Source organism: Dromiciops gliroides, chromosome 4 (assembly GCF_019393635.1).
Source record: "Dromiciops gliroides isolate mDroGli1 chromosome 4, mDroGli1.pri, whole genome shotgun sequence".
NCBI lineage: Eukaryota > Metazoa > Chordata > Mammalia > Microbiotheria > Microbiotheriidae > Dromiciops > Dromiciops gliroides.
The window spans coordinates 392,771,996-392,794,472 of record NC_057864.1 but is presented as its reverse complement, the minus strand read 5'-3'; the positions used below and the strand labels follow the sequence as shown (position 1 = coordinate 392,794,472).

At 35.1% G+C, this 22,477-nt stretch overlaps 1 protein-coding gene across 1 annotated transcript in view; it reads left to right on the top strand.

Annotated features, from left to right (window-relative positions):
* The window catches only part of SYNE1 (spectrin repeat containing nuclear envelope protein 1), a 583,464-nt gene that overhangs the window by 119,012 nt on the left and 441,975 nt on the right, over positions 1-22,477 (top strand). The window contains 1 exon segment of the mRNA XM_044001388.1: positions 12,904-12,999. Within this exon segment, the coding sequence (XP_043857323.1) occupies positions 12,904-12,999 (96 nt within the window).

Below are 22,477 nucleotides of genomic sequence, written 5' to 3'. Positions count from 1 at the left end.
TACTAGATTTAGTTTGCTGAACATTTCCAGTTGTCCTGTTATAGAGGAGGTGGTTGTAGAAGATAATAGCAGTCATGATAAAATAGTTGTGACACAGATATTTTAAGTCCCTAATGTAAAGAATTGTTATTTGAGGTTTTTAGGCCTCGTTGTGCGTGCCACAAACCGCACTGTGCTCCATCCACTGGTTGTAGCCATTGCCATGGCACTGGCACCTCATGTCATCACCACTCGCAGATGCCTACATGGGCCTGGCAAAATTATAATGATTGGAAGCCTAGGGAGGGCAGTCATGTGATTGTCAGAGTGGCCATCCCATTGGCTGGGGCTGTGTGGGGTTTTTCTCGGATTGGGGGAGGAGAATTGGGCATTCTAGCTGGAGGCTGGAAGTCCACAGGAGTTCTGCTGTGTATTCTCAGCTGATTCCTGGGTGGTGGTGTTTTTTTCAGGTTGTATAATTTTCCTTTCCTTTGATCCCACTGATCCTGTTTGTGCTTTTTTTAAAAAAAGTTCGTTCTTGTTAAAATAAATCCTGTTCTGTTTTGAGGGAGGCTACAGGTCTCCTTCCTTGCCCCAATATTGTGGCGAGCCGCTTAGCTAACACTCCCCAATTAAAAATTGGTCCCCACACTACTTTTTCTTATTGAATAAAATGGAGTTTGTGTATATGTGCAAAAATATTTATAGCAGATCTCTTTGTTATAGCAAAGAACTGGGAGATAAGAAGGTACCTATCAATTGAGAAATGACTGAAGAAACTATGGTATATGACTATAACGAAATACTGTTGTATTGTAAGAAATGATAAAAGGGATGGTTTTGGAGAAACCCAGGAAAATTTATATAAACTGATACACAGTAAAATTAGAATAAGTGAAACAATTTAAACAGTAACAACAATGTTGTAGAGACAGATATTTTAGTACTCTGATGAAATCAATAACCAAACACCATTCCAGAGGACCTTCTGACAAAGGTAAGATCTCAAGTTGTAGAATATGACAGATTTTCAGACACAGTCATTTGTTTTTCTCAAATGTGAATATTTCTTGCAAATTTCTGTTTTTCTTTTTTGCTGAATTTCAAGAGAGGTGAGCTAGGGATGGGGTTTCCCTTAAAAAAGGAAGAAAGGTTATAGAAATATATTTTTGAAATGAACAGAAGAATTTATTGCTATGCAGTCAAGATTAATTTTTTCTCTGCCTAATGTATACAGAGTATCATATTAAGCCATTTCTATTCTCAGAGGAAGAAAAAAAGAAGCCCTAGTTTAAGCTCAAAACTTTCATTGTGTATCTCATAATTTGACAGTTTTAATTTAAAAATATTTTTCATAGTGTTCTGTGGAGGGCTCAGCATTTATTTTGACCTTTGCACCTATCAAAGTAATAATACCTAATAATAATAGCTAGCATTTATATTACCCTATAAGGTTGGGAAAGTACTTTATAAGTGTTCTCTTATTTTATCCTCACAACCCCACTGGGAGTGAGGTGCTATTATTATCCTCATTTTAGAGATGAGGAAACTGAGAGGGAAGAGAGGTTAAGGGATTTTCCCAGGGTCACACAGCTAGTAGGTGTCTGGGGCTGATTTTAAACTCAAGGATTCCTGATTTCAGTTTCAGCACTCTTCTCCATTGTATTACCCTTGGTCACTGCATACACCCTTGGTCATTGATCTTTACATCTTGACCAGGTCCTTGCATATAAATGTAGGTCAAGAAGACTGCATAAGGAAGGAAGTAGTTCCATGAACACAGTAGAAAAGGCATATCTCCTGAATGAAGCCAAGAGCAGAACACAAATACTCCTGATATTTGGAAGGCAAAGTCTAGCCAGTAGACCTAGTGGAGAGAGGATTCCTCTAGAAAGCAAGTTCTTTACTTTGTGTTTGTTTTTTGCAGGGCAAAGTGTCAAGTGTCTGAGTTCGGATTTGAACTCAGGTCCTCCTGAATCCAGGGCTGGTGCTTTATCCTCTATGCCACCTAGCTGCCCCCTTGTTTTTTTTTTGGGGGGGGTCTTTGGGGTTTTTTGGAAAGCAAGTTCTTTAAAATAAATTTTACCATAGATCCTTAGAGTCATTGTTCAGAAGATTCTCTCACCTAGATTAAGAAGAAATTAATATCCACATCTGAATTTTATATGGTACTTGAAGGTTTGCAAAGCATTTTACATGCACTGTCTCATTTGATTATGTCTAGTCGTAAGGGATTCTTGCTACTTCCAGGTGTTTAGTACTAGAATTGTGAACATGTGATCTTAGATAAATTGAGGGCTGGGCTGGATTTGTTTATCTGTGTCTTCTCTGTTATAAGCAGGATGTAGTTCTACTAAGTAGGCAGATTCAGAACCTTAAACAGCTCCTACATGCCATAACCAGTAATGCAAAACTTAAAATTACAACCTCACTCTTAGAGTTGGAGAAAGGGAAAAAAAACCCAACATACTTTCTCTATTAAAAATAATCTTACTTTCCTACAGGAGAAAGTGATTTTAGAGCCATGTGCTGTTTCATTTTCTTTAATCAAACTTTTTCCTGGATATTGGTAATTCTTAGAAGAGTGAGTAGGAGCTAATGGAGGCTTTAAGAGTTAGAGAATTGGAGTGAGGTGAAAAATAGAGTGCTACTATTGTTGAGTAGATATTTAACTTAATTAAAAGAATTGAAATAAAAGAAAAAAATTCAAAAACTGAAATTCGAAAACTGGAAAAAAGAATTGAAATGAAAAAATAAAACCTAAGGATGTGCTGTTTGATATTTATTTTTATTAGGGAACTTGTGCTAAATTACTTTTTAGTAGTTCTCTTCAATTGAGAAGTTGTTTTAACAAATTATTTGCTGCTAAATAAGAAAATAAACTCCAACTTTTACTGATGACATTATATTACATTGTAATACTTCTGCATTATAAATATTATGACAACAGTAAGATGAGACAGAGTGGAAAAGGAGAGCACAATCTGTTCTCAAAGAAAGCTCTTATTAAAGTAGAGATGCTTACAAAAACAGAAAGATATAATCAAGCTTTTTTTTTTTTTTAGTTTTCCAGATGTGAATTTTTCAGACTTGTTGGTGTAATTATCTGGTTTTTAGGTTTGTTTTGCTTTCAAAGAAAGTATTCAAATTCATTACAAAATATGTAAAATATTACAAATTTAAAATGTACTCTAATATATTTATCCACCAAAAATGAATAATATTTGTTTATTTAATGTACCTGATCATTGTTTCTAGAAATTGCAGGAGGAGTTTATCCCTAGTATAAAACCTAATTTTCTGAATATTAAAGGAATTTAAGCCTATTAAACTTTTTTTTAAGTGAGGCAATTGGGGTTAAGTGACTTGCCCAGGGTCACACAACTAGTTAAGTGTCTGAGGTTGGATTTGAACTCAGGTACTCCTGACTCTAGGGCCGGTGCTCTATCCACTGCGCCATCTAGCTACCCCGCTATTAAACTTTTTTTTTATATATATATATATATATATATATATATATATTTTTTTTTTTGTGGGGCAATTGGGGTTAAGCGACTTGCCCAGGGTCACACAGCCAGCAAGTGCCAAGCGTCCGAGGCCGGACCTGAACCCAGGTACTCCTGAATCCAGGGCCGGTGCCCTAACCACTGCGCCATCTAGCTGCCCCCCGCTATTAAACTTTTAATTCTCAAATCTTAAAGATTCTTTGTTTGGTGGCACATAAACCTTAATCTAAAATACTGGGGATGGTCAAGTTTAATGGATCTCTTGAACTTTGGAATTCTGAAATGCTGTGGCCTAATCTGATCATGTGTCTGTGCATTAATATGTCAAGGTGTGTGTGGGGGCAACTACTTGGATGCCTAAGTCAGAGCAAACTGGCCCACTCTGGAAATGGTGCAGGTAAAAGCTTCTATATTGATAAGACTGGAATTGTAGGACAAAACTTGTGTAGATGAGATAGGGAGACTGTGTCTTTAAAAACAAAAGAAAACAAAATTTAATGTAATGAAAGAAGAGGTAGTGTCTTTAATTAGCTCTAAGTTGATAATGAGATAGAATTGTTAACTTTAGGGTTATTGATACATTTCCATTCAGCCACTAGTAAACTACCTAGAAGTTATTTCTAGATTTAATTTAAGCTTAATCTTTTCCTTTGTTTTTTTTCTGATTTACTTGGTAGTTGACTACCCAAATAAATCCATGAATTGCCCATAGGTTTATTTTTTCTTCTGAAATGGATTCCTGAAGAGAAAATAGTCTTCACCCTACCCTTTCATGATTGGAGAAGCACTTCTATAATGTATGTCTCCAAGCAATTGTGATAGGAAAGTATGTAGTATTTCACTATCATGACGCTAAGTAGACTATTCTTAGTTCTGTGATTGTATTTTGCCCTAGCCAAATTTTGTGAGTGTTAGGCATGAGGTCCTAAGAATTAGGAATTATGGGAGATTGAGTGGTCTGTACATTAAAAAAAATGAATTTCATATTTAAATAAAGTTAACATTAGTCCCCATGAACTTTAACTCTCCAAATAAAATAATATTCTAGCTGGCAACAAGATCTTAGTTTTAAAGAATGGTCAATGAAATAGTTGTTTCATTTGTTGCTCAGGGGGAAAAAAACCTTCTAATTATTGCTTAGTAATCTTAGTAAATGAAATCCTCACATAAATCAACATATGTCACCACCACCAGCACCACCACCACCACCACCATCATCATTAAGGATATACTGGATGTAGAGCTGGTCTAGAAACCAGGAAAAGGTGGTTTCAATTCCTGTCCACACTAGCTTAAGAACCCTTGGCAATTCATTTAACTGCTTCATGTTCTTAGCAATCTACTCAGATCACAAATTGCAGAAAAGGTGCTGACTTGCATTGGTAGAGAATTTTTTTCTTACCCAGGAGATTTTTATACCTGAGAAATCACTGTACCATCTCTTTAAATTTAATAACCATAAAAATAATAGGACAAACAAAATAAGAGTAAAATATTATCCCAGAGTCCAAGCCTGTAAATAGATGAAACAAAGTAAATTAATAAACAAGCAAAAGCTGCTTTTGGTGTCTCTTTCCAGGTCTCTCCAAAGTTCTATTCCATTTGGCCCAAATTTTCTTCTTGCTTTCTTCTTTTTATGTAGATTTTTTGGGGGTGGGGCAATTAAGGTTAAGTGACTTGTCCAGGGTCACACAGCTAGTAAGTGTCAAGTGTCTGAGGCTGAATTTGAACTCAGGTCCTCCTCAATCCAGGGCTGGTACTTTATCCACTGTGCCACCTAGCTGCCCCCTTTTCTTCTTTTTAAATAAGTGTGTATACAGTTTTGGTTTTGCTGTTTTGTTCTTATATGATTTCATTTTTGTCAAAATATTTCCTTATATGCTTTGTATGTTTTAATTTTATAGCATTATTATATTAATATGCTGCTATAATTTATTAATTCATTCTGTAACAATTTGGCATACAGATTCTTTAAATTATTTTCTACTGCAAATTGAGTAAAAATGAATATTTTTATATAGTGGACATTTTAAATTTTTTTATTTTTATAATAATTAAGGATAGAGCCTTATCAAAGGCATTCTTGAGTGAAAAGTTATGTTTAATTGTGACTCGTAGTGTATATTATAATAATATTCTCTTTAAATTTTTTGCCATTTAAATGTCACATTCTAAACATAATAGAGTGCCTGTTTCCTCATAACCTTGCCATCTTTGGATTTCATCACCCACCCTCCCCATATTTTTGCTGTCCTGATATATGTAAGGTATTATTTTAATTTTGTCTTGATTTTAATTCCAAAGATTATTATGGAATTTAAACATATTATCTCATGATTACTTTTTGTTTTTCTTACTTTGCAAATTGTTGGCTCATCTCAGTGTAAAAATTTATAGCATTTGGATATGGATCCAGGAAATACATTTTATAATCATTAGTCATTATGGTTTTAATACTTTAATCTTTTAGTGTAATTACTTTCTTGTCCAACAACATCTTTTAAAATGCATTTTATTCTTACATTACTAACTCCCAAATAACTGACTTTGAGAATATATTCTTGGTTTGCTGTTATAATATTTTGATAGAATGTTTATTACATAAAAAATAAAGGCTATTATTCTTAACCACAGTATTTTCACTGCTGATTTCAAGCAGGACTAAGTTATTCCCATAGTTACATTTTGAATGTTTCCTCCGAATTGACAATTGATGGGTCTAAGCCATAGAGGAAGAGGAAATCATGATTCTCTGAGAAAACAGAGGGAAGAAAAAGGAATAGTTTTCCCCCTTTGCCAAGTGGTAATGGAAAATAATCACACATTTGTTTTTGTTTTTGTTTTTTAACAAGCAATGAGGTAACAACAGCTTTAGATAATGAGAACCAGAATGCAAACAGCCTTTCATTTTGAAACCACAGCTCTTTACAATAATTAAATTGTGTTATCATTAAAATGTCCAAACCATTTGGACATGGAATTCACTTTACTGACTTATTGTCTGTTGTCATAACCCAGAATTTATGAATCTCAAGCTTGGAAACCAGTTTGCTATTTTCTAAAAGTGTAGAATAGTCTCTACATATAGACTTTTCTCTCTACTTTCTGTGCTCTATATTTACACTTATTTTTTCAGTTGCTTCTGTTTGGTTAAACTTTATAAACCAGCTTTGATCCAGGGTTTTCCCCTGAATGCTATCCGTTTATGGATTGGAGTCCACCCCAAATCAAAGCTTCCAAAGTTGACTATCGGTTCTTGAGGGTGAGTGGTTTGGAGGAGGGCAAACCCAAGCTGGGTAGTGATTCTTGCTATTGCTTGACTTGGGCATTATCCATCTACAGCTAATGAGGGGGTGGATGAGAAACAAATTGCAGTATGTGAGAAAATAAGTTTTGTTACTGTTTCAGACTGTGAATCTGAGTCATAGCCAGTGAATGATCACTCTTCTCTTGTTTTCAGCACTGAAATGAACTGAATATAAGGTCGTGATATCATTATCCACCATATCTCTTCAGATAGTATTTGTTAAGGGCATACCTGGGGAAAAAAGGAAAAAAAAATTTTGACTCCTGAAAAAAAAAATATTTCTACAGACCAAACTTCCTATTTTTTCTTTTTCCCTCTATCCACAACACTTAGCACTAAGCCTGACACATAAGTAATAATAAATGCCTACATGATGTTTTACTTAAAAGAATTGAATTAAGATATTTGGAAAATACATTTTTATTTAGGTACCGTTCAGAGAAATATGATGATATAAATATATAGAGCAAAATTAAAGTAATTATTATGTATTTCAGAGTAGACTAAATTAAGCCCCACTTTTATGCTCTTGGAAAAAAAAACTACTTAATTAGAATCTTTCTACTTAATTAGAAACTGTAAACAACTTTAAATTGGAGACATTGGACAATTCATTATTGATGTATTTTCTGATACTCACCTTAGGCATTGACAATAGGCAGAAAGGACAAAGAGATGTTTGGACTTAGAAGACCTGGGTTCAGGTCCAACTTCTGATATATATTGATTATGTGACCTCAGATAAGACACAACTTCTCTGGGCTGTAGTTGGACTCCTAGGTTGTTGAGTAGATGCTGATCTACATTGATGGAGAGGAGGTTTCCTCACTGGAAGTTCCCTATACATATGAAATTCCATAAAGATCAGTACTTTAGGAGTGATTACCCTGGGATGAAAGAGTAAAACTTGAATTTAGGTGTTATCTGAAGAAAAAAGAGGCAGCATGTTAAAGTAGAAAGAACAATGATTCTAGAATCATTGTTCAAATTCTACCTGTCACACTTGGAACAGATTGGATCAGTAGATAAAACACTAGGCCCGGAGTCAGGAAGACCTGAGTTCAAATCTAGACACTTCCTAGCTGTGTGGCCCTTGGCAAGCCACTTAACCTCTGATTGCCTGACAAAATGGATCTACTGTAGAGGGAAATGACTAACCATTCCAATCATTTGTAGAAATACTAATAATTTTGTGTATGCTTTCAGAAATTTCCAACATGCCTATGTAAAAACATACCTCGATTTACAATGCTTTAATAAACGATAAAATCCTTGCTTTTTTCTCTTCCCCATTCTGGGGAACAGTTCAAAATTAATGAGTCAAGATAATGGGCATAGATTTTTGTGTAGAGGGGGAAAAAAGGGATCAGAAAATTGACTTGTATTATGGCTACTCTCACCCATGAACTTGTTTCCTCAAAGAGGCTGTTCCTGGGCCATCCAAACTATGTACCACAACATTTCTCAAAGGGCACCTTACGTTTTGTGAGGCATGCTGCAAATTGTATGGAATTTACACTTTCAGTTGCATGGGCATTCATCAGTCTCCCAACTCTCCTGGAAAATGGCATGGTTCCCAATGGCAAACAATAATAGATTATGGATTGTACAGTGCTGCTCCCAAAGTCAGTAAAATCTGAGTTCAAATTTTACTAGTTATATGACCTTGGACAAGTCTCTTAACCTCTGTCTGCCTTAATCTACTTATCTGTAAAAGAGGGATAGTGATGGCAATGATTTCCGAGGGTTGTGAGTATCAAATGAAAAAATATTTAGAAAGTGCTTCGCAAACTTTAAAGGATTTTATAAAAACTAACCTTTATAGTAATCATAAGCATACTTGTTAATATTATTATTACTACCAAAGATTGAGAACTGCTAGTGTAACACTTCCCACTGTGCACAAACCCATATTAACTTCTCTGACTGTCCTATTAGTTGGCAAAAGGAAGCTACCTCATCAACGTCAACAGTAACTGCTACCAGCAGGATAAACATGCTGAAGTGAGTGAAATGAATTATATCTACCTTCAGGAAAGTGATAATCTCTAATCTTAGAAGGGTGCCTTTCTATCAGAGAAACAAGATGAATGTTTGATTTCTGCCATGTAGAAACTGATTTGAGCTTTGTAGTCAGGTTCCTATAATAAGAAGGATGAGGTTTGGAGAACATACAAAACAGATGCAAGATTTTAAGAGAGAGAGAGAGAGAGAGAGAAACACATAGAGTTCAAATTCCAATTTTCCATCACAAAAGGAGACAAATTTACTGGAAGATACAATTGACTTGCCTAGAATTGTCAGCTGATTGATATGATATGATGCTAAGAATTAGATTCATAGTATTTTATTTCCCAGAGGTTCATCTTGTTCTCTATACTACAGTTGTTTGTCCTTTTTTTTCATTGTTTTCATTTTTTATTCAGCATTGTAACTGGAATTTCCCCCGAAGGGTTGATTTTTATCTAGATGACAGGAGCAAAATTTTAATTGGTCTTTTCTTATTAAACATATGTATTGTAGTGGTCCAGAAAAGAAGTAAGGATGCTGTGATCACAGGAATAAAGATGACTACCTTTGGCCTCCTAATAATATTGCCTCTGATCTTCCCTTGTTTCAATAAGATAATAAAATTGACAGCGTGAAAGTACATTAGATATCAATTAATCCATTCCCTTCCTTTTACAGATGAAGAAAATAGGCTTGGATAGTTTAAGTGACTTGTCCAAGTTCACATAGTAGAAAAACTAGGATCGAAAATTCCTAATTCAGATCCTTTGACTCTAAATCCAGAATATTTATTTTTGGACTTGTCTTCTCATTTCATTAATACAGGGAGCTCACAATGGTAAAACCGTGACAACCTCTCAATGCCCCATGCAATTCTCTAAGAGTTAGAAGTTCAGAACAGGTGTCAATCTGAATAGGTAGGAGGAGTTTCCTCAGTATATATCAGAGGTAGTACTTGAGCCTAGATCTTCCTACTTCCAGTGCTGATACTATTCCAATATGAAATGCAGTCTTTTAGTATATACCATATATACATGGCAAATATTTTCCAGTATTTATTTTTTTTTTTGCCTAATTCATGGGCCTGCTGAAGAAAAGCTTTTCTGGAAATGAAAGTTTGGTGCTTTCTTCACCCTGCATGGTGTGATGTCTTATAATCATCTCCTGTGTAGGAAAACATAAGACCATTTTCTAGCATTTATTTTGTCTAATGCTTGCGCCAGTAATGGCTGTCCAGGGGCTTGCTCAGCTATATACTAATATCATCAAATTGTATCATTAAATTCACTGCTCCTAACTTCATTGTGCTACATGATAGATTTCAGTATAATTAACAATTTATTAAAACCATACATCTAAGCTAGATTAACTAAACTTTGCCATTTGAACTATGTGTCGTATTATGTCCAAGTTTCTGGTTAGCCTGGAGTATTTTCCAGAGTCAAAATTCCTGGCACATTATATTGGCATGGCATTGAATATGGCATATTTGGAAAGCAACTTTGTTATCAGCATGGCTGGTTGGTGGAAATCCTCTCTTCCCACTTTTGATACTATTTATTTGTGATCCTTTTACTGTATTTATTTACCTAGGGCTTCCAATTGTGTTTTTTAGCCAAAATTAAATATATTTGGATTCTTGCAATAGCCCCATAGCTGCTTCCAAAGTCATCCATATCTCCTGCACAACCTAGACAGATTGATCTTTTTTTGAAACATTACCTGCTTCAAAAATCCATAATGCCTTTCTCTTATTTATTGGCTCAAGTTCAAACTATTCATTTTGAAATATCAATCACTGTACTATTTATTAAGTATAAAATTTAACCTATAAACCTTATCTCCTGGCTTGAATTTTTCCCCTAATTATTCCATGTATATATATATACTATAACTCAGACTAGACTGTAATAATTTAAGAATGTAAGTTGTAAAGATGGAGGCCTATGATTGTGGACCATATGATCAGACTCAGTTAGTAATGTAGGTTAGTTTTCCTGAACTGCTTTTTATTTTCTCTTTAATTTTTATTCTTTGTAACAAGGAATGACATACCATGCTAGGGAAATGTGAAAGGTGCTATATTTGGAAATAAAGTGATACAAAAACAAAAGACACACACATATGGATAAGAGGACATGGTCCCTTCCTAGAGCATGTAAATATGTATGTATTTATACATGTATTTGTGCTTCTATAGCACATATATACATATATGTAGATAAATAGATATATAGATGGATGGATGATTAAGCTAGGAACCATGCCTTTTATCGTTTTCCACCTGGCAAAGTGGATACAGCATGTATGCTGTTGTGCATGTAGTAGGCAATAAATCCATATTTAAAAAATCGCTTAATCTGATAATATTTGAATAAGTAAAGGAAAATAATAACTTTACTCATATATGTATTCCTGACATGATGAGTATCCACCATATTTGCTTGTAGTGGAAGAATGATATAGAACATTATTTGTTAAATTTTTTGGTCTGTAAACTACTTTGTTAGGACCAAAGGATCCCCCACCATAACTGGTAACTACTTGCCATCCCCGAAAACTTAGCATTTTCTTCTTGGAATAGTTTGATTCTTATTAGTTCTTTCTGAGGTGGGATAATAGGAACTGAGAATGTGACTGAAGGCTATAAACCCTTCATAGAGGATAGGGTCCTTTATATAACATTTGCAGAAGAGAATCAGACTCATTTGTGATCTCATAGAATGTTAGAGATAGAAGGGAACAATAAAGATCAATTACAACTGTGAGATAAAAGGTTTTGTTCCATGTTGCCGCAATTTCTCTACCAGCAAGGAGGTGAGGGGCCATTTTTGTAGTCAGGCAGACCCTCAAATATTATACTGGCTTTGATTATGTCTTGGCAGCATTTCTGCTTTCCAAAATTATAAAATTCTTGTCATGGTTATCAGTTTTTGCTGCCTTTCCCATCTCAACACCATAGTTTGTAATCTGATATGACACATCAAATAGGGAAGACAATGGCAAGGTGACCAAAAGAACAGAATTATTGACAAGTAAAACATTTTTAAAATTTTTGGTTCAGATCTGTGCTTTTTGGAGTATAGGCCACTCCTGGGGTTCAAATACTCTCTGCAGACAATCTATTGGTCTTAGAGGTTTGTGAGGCCATTCAGAAGTTAAGTGACTTGCTTCTGGACAAAACTATATCTGACCAAATTAATAAATTTATCTTAATAACTCAATCAACATCTAATTATAATGAAAGCTAACATTTATATGGGGTTTTAAAGTTTACAAAAACATTACATATATTTTATTTGATCTGTATGGCAGCTGATAATTTATGTTAACTATAGGAAAGATACAATGATTGAATCTAGTGTCCATCAAAAGATGTTTTAAATGGGAAATTACTCTTGATTAGAATTAGTCCAGTAGCCAAGATATGATTGCTCTATTTCTCAATTCTTCTCTGGATCTATGATTTGACTCTTCATTGACTGGCAGAATGAAATGCCACGGCACTACCCTATACCTATTTGCTACCTGGGTGAAGTTGTGCCTTTAGGCAAGTCTCTTAACCTCTCTAGGCATTGGTTGTTTGTTTGTTTGTTTCCCTTCTCTAAGATGAGGGGGAATGGATAGGCTAGATGACCTCCAAGGTCTCTCCTAGCATTAAAGCTGTGATACTAGTATTGTGTAATCTTTGTTCATGTTTTTTTTAGAAAACATCTTGTCTTCCATGCAAATTTTATTGAATAAACTATGATCCTTTCTCTTATTATTTTAGCATCTTGAGAGTTACTATCTTATGGGTTGTTCATCTGTTTTAATTGTCTGCTAAAGATAAAATACAAATTCATGCTACTTTTTTATTTTTGGGCGGGGCAATGAGGGTTAAGTGACTTGCCCAGGGTCACACAGCTAGTAAGTATCAAGTGTTTGAGGCTCCTCCTGAATCCAGGGCCCCCGTGCGTGCTTTATCCACTGCACCACCTAGCTGCACCCCCCCACACCCCGATGCTACTTATTTTAAAAATAATTTTCAGTAAGATTGGTTGGAAAATATTGACTCTTAAAAATGTTGATAACCTTTTTGTTTTGGATTTTTTCCCCTAGCGGAACCCCCCAATGGTGGTAGATGATCTTTTTGAAGACATGAAAGATGGGGTTAAGCTACTGGCCCTCCTTGAGGTTCTTTCAGGGCAGAAGTTGGTAAGTATTTTTCCTCTTCGACTCCAGACAATAACAACAACAACAAAAGCAAAAAACACAGATGTGTTTGATGATTCTTTAAGCCCAAGAGAATTCTACTGTCTAATATAAAACTAGACAGAAGAAAAGTCACTCTATTTCTCTAGCTTTACATGTGGAATTTCTTTGTCCAAGGAAGGTATGGTACTGATAGAAAGAAAGAATCCTGTGAACTAAGGATTTTTAAAGTGCCTGCTATGAGCCAGGTACTGTGTTAGATAGGCAGAAGTTAATATTCTACTATAGGGAATAAATGTGTATGTAAAAAAGATTGAGGAAGCACAGACAATTTACAAAACAAATAGAAAGTAGTATGAGGGAACAAAGATACCATTCTAAAAGGAAGAGAATTAAATGCATTAATTTTATTGTCAGCCAGAATGTAGTCAATAGAGAACTATCCATGAACAAAGTACATCTCTTAAGTTCTCACTACTCTGGACCAGTGTTGACAAACTCAAATACAAATGGCCCCTCCAGGTAGCATGTTGACTTAGAAAACTATAAATTAACATTTTCTATCTTGTATTATATTTTAATTAATTTTTTAAAAACATTTCCCAAATACATTTTTTCCAGGTTTTTGAGGGTTAAGTGACTTGCTCAGGGTCACACAGGTAGTAAGTGTCAGGCGCCTGAAGCTGGATTTAAACTCAGATACTCCTGAATACAGCTTTGGTGCTTTATCCACTGCTCCACCTAGCTGCTCCTCAAATACATTTTAATCTGGTACCACCCACATTTTTCTGACTGCTTGCCTCTGCCTTAGGCACCTTTCTAACTCTATAACTTTCAGAGAAGGGGCTGACCTGTACTGGTAGAGGAAGTTCTTCACAAAGAGCTTTCTACCTTAGGAAATCATAGATCCCATCCATAGTTCTATTTCTAATTTTTGGAAAAGAAGCATTAACAAGCTGGAGAATCAGGAAAGGCCTGTTCTTGATTGCAACTGAACTAGCTAAATGTTTGGCTCTCTTTTGTGCACGTTAATTATGTTACCTGTGGCCAATACAGATGAATACATCCAATAGAGGGTTGGAGATTCAGGACTGGGGCTTAGAGAAATAAAATTTGAACAAGTTGAGTTGGGGGTTATCTGCATAGCAGTGATAGCTGAACCCATTATGAGTTTGTGAAATCACTGAGTAAGAACATATAGAGTGGAAAGAGAAGAGATTCCAAGATAGAACCCACTAATTGGGGGCTGGATATAGAGGATGGGCCAGGAAAATAGACTTGAAATGATTGGTCAGTTAGGAGGAATACTAGGAGAGAGCCATGTTAGAAAAACCAAAGAAGAAAAGAGCATCTAAAAGTTAACAGAGGCAAAAAACTGCAAAGAGATCAAGAAAAGGCCTTTATATTAACAGTAAGAGGAGCATTTTTGATCTTAGAGAGAATATTATTAGTTAAATGATGGGGTTGGAGGCCAGGCTTAAAAGGTTTAGAAGTGAATGAAAGATGAGAAAGTGGAGGCACTGATAATTTTCAAGTAAATAACTTTTAAGCTTCATGTCTTCTGATTGAAGGAAATTGCTATGCACCAAAAGCTCTTTGCCTGAACAACCAGCCCCCATGCCATATTTTAGGCCATATTTTTAGTTGGATGCATATTTACATAATATAGCATCCATTTTACAATGGGTAGTAAGATAAAGAAATTCATAGAATCATAGAATATCAGAGGTGAAATGGGACGTTAGGAGTTATCTAACCTAACACACTTGGACAGAAATTTTCTCAATAGCATTTCTTATAAGGGATCAGTCAGCTTCCTTTTGAAAATCTCCAGTGGTTGAGATATCATATCACATATCAAGGCATCTAATTCTACTGTGGGACACTTTTTTCCCCCTGATAACATACTTCCCCATTTCTCTAAGTAACAAGCCATGACCCTGTAACAAAGAATAAAAAAGAAAGAGAAAAAAATATTTTGGCCAAACTAATCCACACATCACCTGACTCTGACAGCTTTGTAAATGATGGTCTCCTGTTTGGTTTTCTTCAATATTTTAATACACTTAATTGAAAAATTTTATTTTTATATCAGAATTATTTCCTCTCTTCCCTTCAAGGAAACTGAATCCTACCCATTAACAATTAAACAAAAATTGTCACATATGGTGATCATATCTGACAACATATACCCTATTTTGTCCTAGTAATCTTGGACCTCTATGCAATGAGGGAGGGTGTGTATTTCATTATTTATTCTCAGGGGCATTTATTGGTTTTTCAGTTATTGAGCGTTCAACTTCATTTTAGTAGGGGTTTTCTTCCATCTACATTGTTAAACACTGTACACAATATTCTTTTGATTATGTTTATTTCACTTTGTATCAGCTCATGAAAGTCTTATCATGATTCTCTGAATTCCTTATAGTCATCATTTCTTACTACATAACAGTGGCCCATTTTATGAATATGTAAGCATATTTAAACAGTTTTAAAAATTAGGTAGTTTTGGGGGCAGCTAGGTGGTGCAGTGGATAGAGCACCAGCCCTGGAGTCAGGAGTACCTGAGTTCAAATCCAGCCTCAGACACTTAACACTTACTAGCTATGTGACCCTGGGCAAGTCACTTAACCCCAACTGCCCTGCAAAAAAAATTAAGTAGTTTTTTGATGTTTCTCTGAACTTATTTTTTATAATTTTAATTGATATTTTATGATTATGATTTAAAATAATTTGTAAAGTGATCTTTTGTTTATAGATTACTTTTTCTTCTGATAATATCTTTCCCCACAACCCTAACCAGCAAGCCATGCCTTGTAACAAAGAATAAAAAAGAAAAAGAAAAAAATATTTCAACCCTACTAATCCACACATTAACTGAATCTGGCAGTATATATACATTGTTATATATGCGTACTCTCTTATCTATGGAAGAACGGAGAACAGGATATTTCTGATCTCTTCTTCAGGGTTAAACTTTGGTCTAATTTCACAGTGCTCAATTTTCTTTTCTTTTTTTTTCTTTTTTGATCTTTCCGTTTAAATTGTTGTGGTCATTATGTTCCTGGTTCAGCATACTTCACTCTGCATCAGTTCATATAAGTGTTCTCATGTTTCTCCTAATTCTTTATATTCATTGTTTTTTTATAGTGTAGTAGATTTCCACTGTAGGCTTATACTACAATTTGTGTATCCATTCTTCAGTTAATGGGTATATACTATATTTCCAGGTCTCTGTAACACACTGGCAAGGTAGAATACCTTCAGATCATTACTATCAAGTCAGTTAGCTAACCAGCACTTATTACGTACTTAACTATTTGTAAAGTACTGCTAAACACTGGTCATAAATCCCCCCAAAAAAACCAATGTTCTTGTCCTTAATGAGCTCACATTCTGATGAGAGATAAAACATGTGAATAACTATAGTCATATAAGATGAATTTTTAGGCAGTACAGGGGATAGAGTGCCAGGCCTGGAGTCAGGAAGACTCATATTTCTGAGTTCAAATCTGGTCTCAGACAGTTACTAATTGTGTGACCCTGGGCAAGTCACTTAACCCTGCTTTTGCCTCAGTTTCCTCATCTGTAAAATGAGATGGAGAAGGAAATGGCAAATGATTCCAGTATCTTTGCCAAGAAAACTCCAAATGAAGTCACAAAGAGGGGGATGTTACTGGAAAAAATGACTGAAAAACAAGAAATAGCCACTTCAGTACCTTACGGGAGTGAGTTACAACTAGTAGGACTCATCTTTTCATCTTGTGACCAGGCCAAGTTGCTTATCCTGGCAGCACCCACATATCTTCATAACTTTCCTGGAGTATGAATTGCTGCTTCTTCAGAAGAGGGCCCAGCTTTACCTACTGTAGGCTAAAAAAATCAAACCTATCACATAGCTTCAGAGGTTTCATGGTTGTTTTTCTTTTACTTTCTGTGTTATATTCTTCCAATTTCCAATTTCTTAGATTCTCCTCTGCCTCCTTGAATTCTGTTCTTCCCCCATACCTTCTTTGGAGAACCTCTTCCATTCCTTAAAGTCTTCTGAGGAATACTTCACTCCTCCTAGGGAACAGGAAAGTAAAGAGCATTTCTATCATCCTTTAACTTTCTTCACTTCACCATGACCAGGGTCTTCTTTGTATGTATTTGCACTGACTTTTTCCTCCTGGTCATAGGAGAGAGTGTTTTCTATTAAGTTATCATATAACAAAATATCTTTACTCTTTTGGGATAATATAATGGCACCCTTAGAGAATGGATAGCTTTTTACTTTATTATTATGAACTTGACAAATAATAAGTATTAAGGTGTCTAGATATAAATAATTTTAAAGAGGATTTATAGTGGGAATCTCTATCATGTACAGCTTTTTAGAAACAAAAGTACATATTAAATATAATATAGTAATACCCAGCTTGTCTATATCAGGGTTTCTTGAATTTTTTCTAATCACAATCCTTTTTTACCCAATAAATTTTTACTCAACCCTGGATATATATGTATATAAAATATGTATACGTAAACTGCTGTTCTCTTTGGGTACAGCTAGATGGCTCAGTGGATAAAGCACCGGCCCTAGATTCAGGAAGACCTGATTTCAAATCCAGCCTCAGACACTTGACACCTAATAGCTGTGTGACCCTGAGAAAGTCACTTAACCCCTCATTGTCCCACCAAAAAAAAATATGTATACATAAACTTTTACAGTTGTCAAATTTTTTGCAACCCTCACATTCAGTTATGTGAGCTCACATGGTATCATGACCCACAGTTTAAGTAGCTTTGGTCTATATTCCCTTCTGAAATTCCTTAGAGCCTCTATTCGTGTTGACATTATTACTACTGCAGCTTGAGTCTCTTCCATTTTAAAGTGTGTCTAGCTTTAAGTGTTATGAGATTCCATGAAGTCAAACATATATACCATAAGCAACTCAGCACCAAGGTCTACCTTATGACACCTTCAGTTCCTATGAGTTCCACAAGCATGTGGAGAGCTTGAAATATGGTCATCTGTGACATGAGTAAGATCAGGGACAGATAGATAGATGGATGGATGATAAGTAGATAGAGAATGTAGGTAAATAGAAGATAGATTGAAAGATAAGTAGATAGATACATGGATCTATATAAAATATATTTGATATAGATAGATAAGTATATATGTGAGTACATATATGTGTATATTTTTATGTGTATGTATATAGGACATGCATATATATAGACACACATGTGTATGTGTGTATTGTGTATAGGTATATATGTGTGTATACACATACCCCCCATGCATGCACATAACATACAATGCATACATACATATCACAGATATGTGCATACATGTATATACATATATATAAATATATAGATATTTTTGACATTCCAGAATATATTACTCTTGTATTTGAATACAAACTGAAAAACTTCATTGTGCATAAAGCTAGTATTAATCTCAGTGCTGTTATTTTTCCAGTTGGAAAGAATTGACTGGTTTATCTGTGTGTGTGTGTGTGTGTGTGTGTGTGTGTGTGTGTGTGTGTGTGTGCATGTGAAGGGGAGGTAATGAATGTGGTATTTTTCACGATTGTGTTTACACAGTGACAGTATCAATCACAACCAATGAAAGGACAGCTTGTTCAAAAGTATTTTTCTTATGGGAGCTACAGAGCCAATCCACATAAGAATATTGAAAATAAGATCATTGAATACTTCCCTTTTGGAGTATATTTTAAATAATGAAAAAATAGATTTCTTTTGTTTAGGTTTATTTATCTCAGTGCTATAGAGTGGTAGATGATTTGTTTTCAAACTCTATGTAAATAAAATTATTATTACTTGGACAAAAACGCTGAGGAGATAATACTTAAACTAGTATACAGAATAGTAGAAACTAAATCCCAGACTGGGAATTCCCGTTCTGATTTTATTCTTGCTTATCTAGCCACAGTTACTTAACCAGGTAATTTACTTTTAAAAGTTAAGTGGGTTTTTTTGCACGAACAAAATAGGTACTTTCTTAAACCTATTTTTACTTTGGTGGTTAAATGCAATTTTACACACACCAAGCTAGGTGGTTCAGTGGGAAGTCAGCAAGAAGACCTGAGTTAAAATCCTACCTCAATTGCCTTCTAGTAAAATCAATCATTATCCTTTTTGAGGGATTCTGTTAGATTAATAGACTTTTTTTTAAAATTTATTTATTTATTTTTTTGCTGGGCAATGGGGGTTAAGTGACTTGCCCAGGGTCACACAGCTAGTAAGAGTCAAGTGTCTGAGGCCGGATTTGAACTCAGGAACTCCTGAATCCAGGGCCAGTGCTTTATCCACTGCGCCACCTAGCTGCCCCTAGATTAATAGACTTTTAAAACAGGAGGGGACCTTACAAATCACTTTCTTCCAACTTCCTCATTTTACAGATGACGTGTTAAAGTAACTTGACAGGGGTCACACTTCTGATTAGTGCCTGGATCTGAAACAGAACATGAGTCTTCTAACTCTCAATCCAAATTCTGTTTACACCACATCACAAAGTATGAAATCATTTTCTTTGTGTATTTCAAGAGTCTGGGTTATCCAAATTGAAATTACTAAAAATAATTAAAATAAAATTCCATAGTGCAGGTTTACCTTATTTGTGTGCATTTTATGGGTTCATCCTTTCACATGAATTTTCAGTTATTGAGGAACGACAGTAAGGTTTAAAGGCAAAAGGGGGATAGTATTAGTGCAAGAGATAAATGAGCTGATGTGGGTTTTTGCCTTCCATTCTCTCTATGCTGACTTCTGAATAAAAATGTGCTGTCTGAGACATCCTTTCCATATCCCTCCCCGTTTTGTTTTAAAGGCCACTCATGGGGGAGGACATTTTGCTTAGAAACATTAAAATTTCATTGTGAATTTGAAATTATATGTTTTCAAGTGTTACATAATTATCTGCTGGGTAGAGCTATTTTAGGAATGTAAGAATTGCTACACTAGGTCAGCCCCATTGTCCATCCACTCCAGTGTTCTGTATCTGACAACAGTATATATTATGGAAAGACATGATTGTCCTTGACCTCAATTGTGATACAATAGCATATACTTGCCAATATCCTAGTTCTTTTAATAACTCATTATAGATTTTTCATTCTGGATCTATCTACAACTTTTGAAAGCTACTTCTATTTTTGTTGTTGTTTTAACATTTAGATTTTCTCAGCACTTAAGAAAATCTAATTGGCTTTTTTGTTTACTAGTCGAACAAGCCTTTTTTTTTTCTTTCACTGAAATGATGATTATCTCCTTTCACTTGTAAATGAACATAGGATGAGTAGGTTTGATTTTAGATTTCTGTATTCCTAAAGAATGTTACTAATTTCCATTAATTTGTTTGGACTGGACCTGTGATTTCATTGACATTGGGATCTCCTCCTGAGAAAATTCCCTTCATTAATTTAGACTTTTGCTTTAGACTTTTGCCTTAGACTTAGAAGAGACTTGCTTGAGGCCCTGATAGGTCATACAGCCAGTTATGTGTCAGAGCCAGGATGTAGGGCTAGGTCTTCCAGACTCCAAGGCTAGTTGTCTCTACATTATACCAGAGCTGCCTGTCTTTGAAAAATTACAAGAAATCAGAACAATCTACCTAAAGGTCAAATATTGAGCAGATTACTATTCTGAAGTATTGGGAAAGTAAAAGGAAAGGTTTGAGATACTTTTATCCTTTATCTTTATCAGAGAAAACTGATATTTTTCCATAGAGGAGTGAATCATATCTGCCTACATGCTCTTTTCCCTATTCCCACTGGTCAATGAATGGAGGGTGCATACCTATAAGACATCTCCATGAGTATCAAGGATCTTATTTAGTTATTGTTCACCATTTCATTTTACTGAAAATCTTTCAGAACCTCAGTGAAAAGTTATAGCCAGGGGGAGACTCAGTGCCTCTGACCACTAATCATTAATTCAAATATATTTATTAAATGCCTATTAAATAGACATTTATTTGCCAAAAGGAAATAAATATAAAGAAATTACTGCTCTGAGGGGGTTACAAAGATGGCTAAGACATGTTCCCTACCTTTAAGGAGCTTATGCGCTAATAAGGGAGATAAACCGTGTACAGTATAGACATGTATAATACATGATACACTCATGGCAAGTACCACAAGGAAGGTACAGTTGAAAGAGAAAACCAAAGTCTCTGCCATGAAGTGATTTAAAATTTTAGAGGAGAAATAGAGATCACTTCTGTGGAAAACTTTAGAGTGTCTGAGTTGGTCCTGAAGAGCCTGTTTCTTCTCTTGGAACTTGGGATGTGTACTTTCCCTGAATGAGAAGATATTCAGAGGGAAAATTGAGTTTTCTGATTGAGAAGGTTATTAAAATCACTCAATGTTTAAAAAAATGGTTGGAATATTGTTTTAATGCATGCTTTGTACTCTTATTAGCTTTTCCATTCTAAAGATGATGTGATTACTTTGGAGAAGGCTGAACATAAGGAAAAATGGTACATTTTACATGATTTATAGATCACAGAATAGGAAATATATCAAAATAATAGTTTATTATATGAGCCTGAAAACTGCTTTTGATTTAGTGAAACAGTTCCTATTAACTAAAGGTAAGAGTCTATGTGTAAATTTGATAGAACCCCAACTCTTTAAGGGAAGAGAAGGACTGCTAAAGTATAGGCTACTTTTGATTTTATTGTTCTCTGAGTTAGTGGAGGAAGTTTACAAACTGTGAGTTCCTCACATGGAAATGACATCCTACATTTCTGTATGCAGGTAACTAAGTCATAAAGTCAGTTGTTCACACTGTTATCCAAGAAGCCCAGTTATTATAGGTTGGAAATGGGTTGGTAACCTTTTAGCAAAAAGATGAATGCATTTACTGAGGTGGCTAAAAGAAGTCTTAAATGCTAATTCTCTTTTTTTCCTCCCAGTCTCCTGGGGATACAAAGCCTAAAATGATGTAGTCCCTGTCCTCAAGGGGATTACATTCTATCAGGGAGACAATTTATATATTCATGTTTATAGAATAAATAACAAATAAATACAAGGTAATTTTGATATTGGGGGCACTAAATCGTTCTCTCAGGGTGGGGCAAAGGAAGAGAATCAGGAAAGCTTCATGTAGAAATTGGTGCTTAAGCTGACCCTTGAAGGAAATAAGGTATTCTAACAGACTAAAGTAAGGAAGCACACTGTAATTCCTAGCCTGAGCAAAGTTGTCTATAGAACATAGAGTATGTGAAGAACAGCAAGAAGTCCTATTTGAATAGATGGCCCAACTTTGTTTCTTCAGCACTTTATCTCTTCCTTGTCTCTCACTGTTATCTGATTTTTTCCTCTTCACAAACTTATGGGCACCTAAATTCTGAAGGCTCATAAACTGAACTGTCTAACTGAAGAAGTGGTGCTGTGGATAGTGTGCTTGACCTAGAGTCTGGAAGACCTGAATTTGAATCCTGACTCAGACACGCTCAAGCTCTATG